This window comes from Magnolia sinica, chromosome 14, assembly GCF_029962835.1.
Source record: "Magnolia sinica isolate HGM2019 chromosome 14, MsV1, whole genome shotgun sequence".
Taxonomy (NCBI): Eukaryota; Viridiplantae; Streptophyta; class Magnoliopsida; order Magnoliales; family Magnoliaceae; genus Magnolia; species Magnolia sinica.
In genome coordinates, this window is record NC_080586.1 from 72012724 (window position 1) to 72024670 (window position 11947).

At 36.8% G+C, this 11947-nt stretch overlaps 1 protein-coding gene across 1 annotated transcript; it reads left to right on the top strand.

The window, feature by feature from the left end:
• Nucleotides 1-1983: 1983 nt before the first annotated feature.
• LOC131225533 (membrane protein PM19L) lies at nucleotides 1984-6345 on the top strand. Its single transcript, XM_058221072.1, has 4 exons — nucleotides 1984-2321; nucleotides 2593-2812; nucleotides 4895-4940; nucleotides 6007-6345. The coding sequence occupies exons 1-4, from the start codon at nucleotides 2195-2197 to the stop codon at nucleotides 6121-6123; spliced, it is 510 nt and encodes a 169-aa protein (XP_058077055.1). The 5' UTR covers nucleotides 1984-2194; the 3' UTR covers nucleotides 6124-6345.
• Nucleotides 6346-11947: the final 5602 nt, after the last annotated feature.

An 11947-nucleotide genomic window follows, 5' to 3' on the forward strand; every position in this document is an offset into this window, starting at 1 on the left:
GGGCCTCTAAAGGGATTGCTTGGTTCCCACAAAAATTCTGAATTTTAGGTGGTTGGGAATTGAAATCAAATATTTATAAAGTGAGGTTATTTGGCACTCTTAAAAATCCTGGATTTCAATTCTAGGTAGTTTAAAATCTTTGATTTTCATCCTTCAATACTAAGGGAGAGCTCTACCTTACAAAATTTAGAACTTATAGGTAATATGAAACCGACATATAGGGGTGTACACCGAGTTGAACTGAAGCTCGGCCACTAGCTGACCCCAGCTTGAACTCGGCTCGGCTTGGTCCTCGAGCCTGGCTGGCCAGTTCAGCTTGGTTCAGTTAGCAGCTCGGGCTAGTTCGAGCCAAGATCGAGCCGAGTTCGCCTGTGCAGCATTTTCACAAACATATGGATTGCACTTTCAAAATCTCACCGTTTTACATACAACAACAATAGTTTTATAGGTATTTTATCAAATACTTTCTAAGTAACATAAAAATCAAGAAAAAAGGATATTTGTTTCATATACATATCTTCATTCCCACCAGCCACACTTCGTTGAGTCATTTCATCAAACACTTGGTGAGCAACATCAATATCAAAGCAATCGAGTCACCGAACTGGTTCGAGTCAAGCCAAGTTCGAGCTGAATTCGATCCGAGTCGAGTCGAGCTGCGGTCAAACTGGGCTCGAACTCATTTTCGAGCTCAAAAAATTTGCTCAACTCGGCTCGAATTCAATTTCGAACCAAGTCGAATCGAGCTTTTTCGAGTTGAGTCGAGCGAGCTAATTGAGCTAGCTCGGTTCGTGTATACCCCTACCGACATATGTATTATCTCTCTTAAGATATTTTTATATTTTTATATTAATGGACATTTTCACTTGCTTTCACATCATGATTATGGGATATTACAAGCCTTTAAAATTAATGTAAGCCACGCTATAAAAAATAAAAATAAAATAAAATAATGACATCTATAAGAAAAAATTATAAATATAGAATTTCTTTCAATTATGAAATTAATAAGCCTACTTTCATAAGTTAAAAAGTAGATTGGACGATCCAAAAATTTAGATCAATGGATACAAATAAATGATTAAAAAAAAAAAAAAAAAAAAAGCTAAATCTTTAATGGTCTAGTCAATCTCCCGTACACGGCAAGGCCCATCACATTGACCCTGTGGATTAAAAAACCATTGGCACTATGTACTGTTGAAATCAGATCACCATTCACATTTTAATACATCAGGCCACTATTCTAATGGGAAGGGACATTTCCATAGTAAATGGTCCAAAATGGACGGCAGATATGCAATCTAAAAAGAGGTTTGATAGGATACATCGCATCTTATTGAACTAAGATATGTGGGACCTTAGCCTTTAATCTGGGTCATCTTCCAATGATCCAAACCGTTTATATGACGTTTCTCAGCGGATAGAAACAAATGAAAGCTCTCAATTGCATCAACTTGCCAATTACATCTAACCCGTTGAAAAGGTTGGCCCCACCATAAAGAACAACTGATAGAAAAGTAGGACCGTCCACTCATTCTGTGGCTCCACTGATCTGATTCAAATTACTTGTGGGCCCCACTGATGAATGGATGGCCTGATTTCTGCAACAGGTGATCTTCGGGGTGGATTCAACCTCTTGGACAGGCTGGATCAGTGGTACAACCACTCGCATGTGAGGTCTCCTGAACTTCACATGCTTGTGCGTGTGTGTACGTGTGTGCCGTTGGATTCCTTTAATATTTTAAACCATTCCATTTGAATGGTTAAACCGCCATGCGAGTTCACCACCATTTTAAAAAATAGCACTAACTCAACCGTACCAGTGGCATAGTTGCTAGCCAATCCACACCGTGAAAATTACGCTGATAATATGATGGTAACCATCTAATTTTGCCCTTAGAATTTAAACCACAATCTTATTTTTGACCATCCATCTAATAGCCGTCGATTGGACGGTTGGGATTTCATGGTCAATGTGACTTTACATATATACTCCATCCAAGGTGGGCCCACAATTTAGAATAAGGAGATGCTTTCCCTCTCCTTTGTAAATAAGAGAAGAATCTTAGCCTTTCCTTTGAATTCAAGACACCTCTAAGAACATTCCCACACAACAGAAGCTACCTTAGTGCTCATATATGGGCCCGTTTGGGTGGCTGAGAAAGATAAAACCAAATTCATCTCTCTTGCAATCATGCCCGCTGGAGGCCAGAAATCGATGGCTTTCCTCCTCCTAGCCATCAACCTCGCAATGTACTTCATCGTCACTGTGATCGCCGGGTGGGCCATTAATCACAGCATCGAAAGCATGCCGCAAACAGGTAATTCGAACTACATTAGTAGTTACACTATGTTTAGATGACACATTTTTCTCTGTGGTTGAAATAAAGACAGAGATAATCTTACACTTTTTATTGCTGGTCTATCATACAATGCACTTAATCGGCTCATTTTTACTAGTCTACGAAAAGGGTTATATATATATATATATATATATATATATATATATATATATATATATATATATATAAAAGGTTTTTGAAAGTGGACCATTAAACATTATTAATCTTTTATATTCATGTGAACCTGCAGCTGCGAGTTTAGAGATTCCTGTCCGGTTATTTCCAATATACTTTCCGATGGGAAACATGGCGACTGGATTCTTCGTCGTGTTCTCTCTCATCGCCGGACTCGTTGGTATTGCCAGCTCTATCACCGGACTCAACAATATCGTCCAATGGAATGTTGCCAACTTAATGTCAGCTGCCACATTTTCAATCATAGCGTGGGGCCTTACTGTTCTAGCCATGGGGTATTTGATCTTTGTTATGATTAGTGAAAACCCATTTGCATTCATCCATCTGCATTTAATGAAATCGGAACGATTTGATGATTATAACCATTTGATCAATAGCCTATAAAATGGATGGTCAAGATTACTTATGGCAAAATAAGTCCAATCAGCAATTTGAACCATCCATTAGGTGGGGTCTATAGATCAAATCCCATTTGCATTAATCCAATCAGGGCTATTGGACAGTTCTAAACATCTAATTAATAGCCAATAAAATGGGTGGTCAAGATTGTTTAGGCTGAGAATAAGTTCAATCAAGCAATTCGAACCACCCATTAAGGGGCCTACTATGGATTTTTTATGGTTATGAAAAAAATATTTTAATCAGACAATACTGACCATCCAATCCATTTTTATTCAATAGTAATATAAGTTTATATATATATATATATATATATATATATATATATATATATATATATATATATATAAACACACCAAGCACTCACAACCCATTGGTTTTTCATGAGTACTGTAACCCATGACCTCATGTTCAAACTCTTGAGAGTCTACCACGAATGCATAAGTATGTATTCCAAAAATGGGGGCACATGAATGCAAGACCAGAGCATTCATCTCTTAGGGCCCTACTATTAGTGTTGCCAATGGATGCTCGGAGTCTAGTTTTGGGCGCGGATTAGTTACTAACAGGTTGAGTAGGGAGACACCACGTAACGAAGTTCTGTGGGGGCCACTATGATGTATGTGTCATATGCACACTGTCCATACATTTGGAGTGATCATTTTAGGGTATGATACAAAGAATGAGGCAGATCCAAGGCTGGAGTGGACCCCATCACAGAAAATAGAGGGGAGAGTGACGCCACCGTTGAAACCTTCCTTAGGTCCACCATGATGTTTATTTGAGATCCAAACTGTTCATATGTTAACGCAGACATAAAAGAAGGGAAAACACAAATATCAGGTTGATTGAAAACTTTTATGGCTCTTAGAAATTTTTAATGGTGGGCATCACTCTCCCCAATGTTTTGGTCCACTCAAGCTTTGGATTTGACGCGTTCTTTGGATCATGACCTAATATGATCTCTCCAAATGGATGAACGGTGTGGATACAAAACATACATCATGGTAGGGCCCAAAATACTTGGTGACGTCACTTCAGCAGCAGCCAAACTTGCTATTCAACCTGTAAGTAGCCAATCGCTTCCTTTAGCTTTAGGCCAGATTTTCAACTGTTTGGATGGGTCCCACCGGACCTATTCAAAATTCTAATTTTGCTTGGCCCAGGCCCAACAAATCCATGATCCTTCCTACCGTAGCTTAAATGAACATAGCTATTGATTAGAGAACTTGTTCCCTCTCTCATCACCAATTTGGGAGCCACCCCAAGAAAAGGCTCAACTCATGTTAGGACTTTAAGGGGGCATTTCTATCTTAAGTTACTTAAGATAAGCTACTTATGCCTTAAGGTAACTTATTTTGAGCTTATTGAGTTGATAAGTATGTTTGGTAAACAATATACTTATAAGTTTTTCCTCTTTTTTGTCTGCCATGATGCCTCTCCGTAGTAACTTAAGAAAAGTAAAAAGCAAAAAAAAATTAAAATAAAATTGAAGTGATTAAGTGATTTTAAGTATATAAAAAAAAAGTTACTTATAGCCAATTATAAACCAAACTTATTTAAAATAAGTTGCTTATCTATTATTGTAAGTAGAAAAAGTAATTTATTTAGTGGTATCCAAACGAGCCCTTAAAAAGCCATAACATAGGAACAATAAGGATGGTGGACGCTCACCTCTGAAACCTTCTTGGAGCTTGGTCTAAGGTGATGTTTGTATGCCATCCAAACCGTTCACTAGGTGAGTCCTCCCAATTTCCAACCATCAATTGGAGGATTTTAGCCAATTAAGCATCGACTGTTTGTTGGATTTTTTTGTCCTAGTTGCCCATTTATGCCAAGTATGCAATTTTTAAATAATTCCTAAATAATTGTGCATCATATATCATGCTTTACCAAACTATCAAAGTTTTTCTCATTGCAGTATTTATTCACCATATTTAACTGCTACCTTTTTGCAGATTAGCATGCAAAGAGATCAATATAGGTGGAAGGGATGGAGCCTTGGTGAGTAGTACCTTTTAAAAATTATTAAAAAAAATAATTACACAAACATACACACACATATAGAGGAAAATCACCAAATCATGCTACTTTAGAAAATGACGACTAATTACCTTCAGGCACCTCAAGACTTTTCTAGCTAAAAGATCAATTAAAATATATATTTTTTAAGATAATGTAGGCTAGAGTATAGCATAAGTATATTTAAATAATTACTTTTTTATCTTAATTCTTAATGTATTTTATGGCTATGAAAGATCATGTACGGCAAATAATGGTGCATTTCTTATGAACAAAAATGCCCCTAATGATGTCAAACTCGCTTTGGAATTATTTTCCATGGTAGATAAAATTAGGCTACAGCAGATGCAACCGGAGCTAACTCACTAGTCATCACTTTTGAGGGCGGCAGAAATTAGCCATTCGTTTTGATGAGGATTAAAACTAGCAGTTGATTATAAGAGGTTATGTTAAGGGCTTTTTTGTCCATAATCCAACCTAATTTTCACTATTAGCCAAGTATGGGACTTTTTAGAAAATATTTGTAAATGGTTAAAATTTTGTTTAAATAAGGAAAGGGCTAAGCTCCTTTTAAACATATAAAGTATCACTGTTTTTGTAAATTATTTTGAAAAAAAAATAATATATCTCCTTAGCAATTTGTGGAGATTTTTACCACAAAATTCCTCCAGGATGCTGATTTTATCAAACAATACCTTGACTTTTTAAAAGTACTAGAACGGATTTATGGGAGTGTAAATAATCCAAACACTCTCATTTGCTTGTTTTCCTAGATGGAGTTAAGCATTTTGGACCCCCAGTGTTGAAATTAATATATATATATATATATATATATATATGTGTGTGTGTGTGTGTGTGTGTGTGTGTTCACTTGTGCACCTTTTTATGTGAGCACCCGTGCGTACCTATGCACACATGTTATGAGCACAAAATCAAAACAACATTTTTTAAGAAATTTTTGGGGCAAAATCCTAAATTTTTAATAGTAAAAATTAAAAATGAAATGATGCTCATGATTTTAAGTAATTGTTTTATTAAATTTTTGCAGAGGACTCTCGAGGCATTAACTGTCATTTTAAGTGGCACACAGTTATTATGCGTGGGAGCAATCCATGCTGGGATCCCAGCCGTTAGTAGATCACATCCTTGGGGAGGGGCAATTTGAGCTTGCAATCTTGGCTTGTTCAAGCATAAGAAAAGGCTCCCATGAAACAACATGGAATAAGCTTTGGCCATGTTTATAAGGATTTTGCATTCTAAATAATTGAGACTTTTCTGGAGATTATATGCAGTTACTAATCCATGATCTGGCACACATAAAAATGTTTGTATAAATATTCATCATCAATAAATTCAATACCTTTATGTGTATTATTTATCTTATTTTATAAGAAATTGCATTTTTCACGTGATTGGGAAGAGTGGAAAATATTGTTGGAATGTACTCTCATTGATGGCCTCATTTTGTAACAATGTAACTCCCCTTTTTTGTTATAACGGATGCAATGAATGTATAAAAATGATTTATTCAACATTGATAGAATATTTCAAATAATGGCTACAATATGAAACCTTATATGTTGAAATTTGTGGTTTTTGAAAAATAAAAAATATTTAAAAAAGTTTTGGAACTTGCTTTTTGAAAATTTTAAATGAAAAGTGCGGTGTGTGCTTTTTATCCTACTTCGAAAATGAAAAGAGAAAAGTGCGGTGGTTTATATGTGAATGTGTGTAGTGTTCTTACTTGGAGCTTTGGAGATTAAGACGCTAGGTTGCGTGTAGTACTGGAACGCGCAAGAGCATGGGCAGTGTGACTATAGTGGTGCTAGTTGGCATACTTTGCACGTGCGCATTGCGGTGCAAGTGATTTGGTATAAGCCTAGGTGTAATGGGTTTGAAAGGAGTTGGAGTTTTATAGGCAACTAAGAACAGTCAGATTATTAATTCGAAACGGTCAGTCGTTTTTTAAAATGGTTAACAGCCTTGAAAGTTATAATGGTACAAAAACGAACGGGCCATAATGATCCAACGGTCAAATCTTTCAATCCGACGATCGAAAACAAATCAAATTAATGATCAATGGTCAGAAATATTTTTCAAACATTCAGAACCATTGATGTTCACTTAACAACGGTCCACTCCTTGGTGCTTATATTAACTGGACAATTTAGGTCCACATTCCAATCAATTCCAACACATCTCTTCTCATCCATCAAATCCTTAGGATAACATCTCCATCGTAAAATACTATAAACATGTCCATTGTTTAAGTCTGTCAAAAGATCTCGTGATTGCTACATGTAAGATATCCTCGAAGCAATTCTAACCCATCAACAATTAATAAGGGGGCGAATCACGCTTTAAGGTCATCATATATTTTACGTGATTCAGCCTAGTGAAACGAAAATAATTAACCTTATTTTATTTTTATTTTTCGATATTTCCAACACATTTTTCTAACATTATATAATGGGCCGTCGTAAAAGGATTCAAAATAATATACAGAGAAAAAACAAGTAAGAAGAAGACTGAAAGATTACCCGTTTTGTTGAAAATTTTTTCCCACGGATTTATCGTCCAATGCGTACTCCGATTTCTAATCACAAACTTCAAATATTTTATCAGAAGGTGGCAATAAAAACTTTCTCGCCACCTAAAATTTATTTTGTTTTTCCATCCAAATATTTTTCTCCACCATTTTCTTTCATAATGCAAACGTTTTCACTCTAGTAACGATGATTGATTCAAACCAATGACCAGACCTTATCTAGTATAATCAATATATCATCGATTCTCTTAAGTATTGATTATATGGTTGGATTATCGAATCAAAGTGATTTTTTAGAGAATTGCTTACGAAAGGTGGGAAACACATGATGGACTATCCAAATCAATGATCAAAACTTTTCCAAACATCTCAATATGGACTATCTATTCTCCTAGCTGCATGTCAAAGCGCTATAGCTTATAATGCCCATAGTTGCATTGAGACACTTAGTCTAATACATTGATCCAGACCATTCGTTAAATCCAATGCATATTTCATAGGCTACCATGCAAACATCACACCTATCTTAAAAATATTAATGATTTGATCAATGCATTTGATATCGACGGTTAAGATTGTTTACACAAAAAATAGCTTTAATCAACAATTTGATCTTTTATTTGTTAGCTCCATCATGAATTACTTATAATTCTAAAGAATCAATTTATCATGCAATGATAACCATTTCATTACCCTATAGCTGGAAAAAGGGATGGCTACAGCATAAGGCCAAATAAAGGATGGATTGGATCATCTGATCTGTGCGATTTTGAGATGGTGGTCCATAAAATGTATCCGTTAAGGCTGATTAATTGGATTGTGCAAGCGAACATATGCAACTAGGCGCACCCAACAGCGGACAGATGCAAATACGGGAAGCGGAATGGTTAGTGTAGCACACACCAGCCATCCATTTGGCGAGCTCATTTAAAGGCTTGAGTAAAAAAATAAGGCAGATCTAAAGATCAAGCGCACCACACTACAAAAAGTGGTGGGATTGAACATCTACCATAGAAACCCCCTTTTGGGGATCACATAAGTTTTGGATCAATATGATATTTGTTTTTCCTCTTCATTCAGGTATTTGTGATCTTATAAAAAAATGGGATGGAAAATAAATGTTATTGTGGCCTAATGGTGAAAATCATTGAGTTTTTTACTACTGTATGCCTCACTTTTAAGCCGCCTATCTTACTCTGCCTGTCCAAACTTACTATACCAAACTATGACCATTCTGTACGGGCGCCTTTTTACCAGACCAAAATGCCCCTGGTTTATCGGAAACACAATTTGCTGTTGTTCACCTCATACGGTGTAACTCTAGCAAAAAAACCCTCATTTTCTAATCCTTCTCTTCTCTTTGTGATTGCCCACCCCAATAGAAAAATTCCCATTTTTTTATTCCTTATCTCCTCTTTGTGATTGTCCACCCTAGCAGTAAAACCCTCAATTTCTGATTTCTTCTCTCCTTTCTGTAATTGTCTACCCTAGTAGTAAAAATTCCATTTTCGGTATATTTTTCTTTTAGTTGAGATTACACTTGCCATATACATTATTTTCGAGTTTTGCCAACCCAAGATAGGTCGAAAATGGTGCCTCCATCAAAGAAGCTATGAATGCCAGATATATTTCAATGTCTCGACTTCATTATGTGGACTCATCTAGAGCTAGGGATCAGTCCTGTTCGGATCGGAGTACGTTTAACTCGACCTGATCCGAAATTCCACAGGCTTGACCCGAATCCGATCCGATCCGATCCGTGCCTGGATCTAGGTCACATGATTCGGACCGATCGGATGCATGGTTTCCGTGACTCGAACAGTGTCCGACTCGGTTAGGAAAACTGAGTCGGATCGGATTGGATAGAATTCGGATATATAAATTTAATTAAATTGTTTCATGTGGTGGGTCTACTTTAACCTTTAATGTACCTACTTTTTGTACTCAATGGCTAAAATAATATGTAAAAATTGATGAACGGCTTAGATAAAACATATACATCAAGGTGAGCCCTACATGGCTATGGAAGAACTTTCAATCTACCGTATACAGTGTTTTCATTGAATCTTTGATGTGCAGTACACGAAATCGAACTACTTGCCTTTCACGCAAGCAGAGCCTGTACAGGGTGATTTCTTAATCCAAGTGTGCAAGGTCTGTAGATCTAATCATAGGGTATGTGTTATATCAAAACTGTTCATCGATTTTCCAAGCTCGTCTTAAGGCTTAAGACGAAAAATAACACGGATCTAATTATCGAGTGAACCACATGAATGGTTTAACAGTGAAAATCATTCTCTGCTGCTATTTGTGGTGTGGGCCACGTAATCTTTAGATATTATTTATTTTTTGAATAATACTCTATAATTATCTCTAAAAATATATGAACGGTGTAGATATGATAAATACATCATTGTGGGGCCCATAACTTTCATCTCCTTTGAACCCTCCGTACAACACGGAGCTCGAGGAGGCCAGACATAGTACAACTGTACGCTGTACTAGAAACGGACTGGCTACTCTCCTTACCACCGGACGTCTGTGCTCTATGGGCCCCACCATGATATATGTGTTTCATCCATGCCCTCCATTTATTTTTATAGGTCATTTTAAGTCATTAGAAAAAAATGATGTATATTGAAATCTCAAGTGGACCACATTATAGAAGACAGTGTTGAATGAATTTTGACCATTAAAAACGTTATGTAGGCCATAAAAGTTTTCGATCAAGCTGATATTTATTTTTTCCTTTCATCTGGGTCCTCATGACTTGATCAACATATTTGATGCAATCTGTGTTTTATCCACACTATCCATTCATTTTTAGGAAAGTTAGGGTAACAAAATAAAAAAATATATTTTATACTACCCACCCGCCTATCGGTCCGGGTCTATTCGGTGTGGTTCGGGTCCCATCGGTTCGGGTATCCGGGTCAAGTCGGTCCGGATAAAGGTCTATCCGGACCTGACCTGAAAAAAATCGGATCTAGAAACTACAACCCGATCAGGCTCGATCTTGGCTGTCGGTTCTGTTCGGAATGGGCCAGATCGGGTCGGATCCGCCGGATCGGGTCACAAATGCACACCTCTAGACTCATCTGTATTTTATATGATATATCTCCACCGTCCACAGTCCAGCTATTTTATTTATACATTTTATGGCATGAGCCGAAAAATGATGCAAATTCAATGCTTAGATGGCCCATATTGATGCCTTTTTCTATTAAAGAACGAACACTGAAGCACAATGGTACGAAGATCAAGTGAAATAGACCGAGGACTGACTGAAATTTCATCGCGAACTGAGTTAAATTGACTGCGAACTGAGCTAAATTGACTACGAATTGAGCTAAATTGACCACAAACTGAGCTAAATTGACTGAGGCGTAAGTGAAATTGAACGAAGACTGCTTGAAATTGACATCTTTACAGAGAAATGTGTGAAATTGACCTATGACTGAGTCAAATTGACCGATAATTGCTTGAAATTGAAATCGTGTTAATCGAGAACTTGCGAAAATTGAGCGACAACTTCACGAGCGAATTATTGATCAATTTCATTTACTTATCATTCAATTTAACTCAGTTTGCGGTCAATTTCACTCAGTCCTCGATCAATTTCCAACTTAAGCGAGCTCTTAGTTATTGGTCAGTTTCACGATGTTCGCGATCAATTTCACTAAGTTCTTGGTCATTTTCATTTGAGACTCGGTTAATTTAACTGAGTTCTCGGTCAATTTCATGATGTTCGTGGTCAATTTCACTATGTTCTCGGTCATTTTCATTTGAGGCTCGGTTAATTTAACTGAGTCCTCGGTCAATTTCACGATGTTCGCCGTCAATTTCACTCATGTTCAGCTCAATCATTTTCATGCTAGGCTTAGTCAATTTCATGTGAGGCTCGGTGAATTTCATGTTAAGCGCGGTTAATTTCATCTGAGGCTCGGTCAATTTCTTTCAGTCCTCGGTCAATTTCACTCATGTTCTGCTCAGTCATTTTCATGATAGGCTTGGTCTATTTCATGTGAGGCTCGGTGCATTTCCTGTTAATCACAGTCAATTTCATTTAAGGCTCGGTCAATTTAACTGAGTCCTCGATTAATTTCACGATGTTCGCGGTCAATTTAATTCAGTTGAAGACGTCAATTTCACTCATGTTTGGCTCGGTCATTTTCATGCTAGGCTTAGTCAATTTCATGTGAGGCTCGGTCAATTTCATATTAAGTGCGGTCAATTTCATTTGAGGCTCGGTCAATTTCTTTCATGAAATTGACCGAGTTGAATATGAAATTCACCAAGCCTCACTTGAAATTCACTGAGCTTCACATGAAATTGATCGAGGGCAACATGAAATTGACTGAGCCGAACATGAATTTCATTAGTGAAGATCGCCGACTAGAAATATTCTCATGAAGTGCTTGATCGACTTAAATTATTTTTG

Coding starts and splice junctions, on each gene's coding strand:
- LOC131225533 (XM_058221072.1), top strand. CDS start 2,195: ATGCCCGCTGGAGGCCAGAAATCGATGGCTTTCCTCCTCCTAGCCATC. Junction 2,322..2,592: donor CGAAAGCATGCCGCAAACAG/GTAATTCGAACT, acceptor GTGAACCTGCAG/CTGCGAGTTTAGAGATTCCT. Junction 2,813..4,894: donor CTTACTGTTCTAGCCATGGG/GTATTTGATCTT, acceptor ACCTTTTTGCAG/ATTAGCATGCAAAGAGATCA.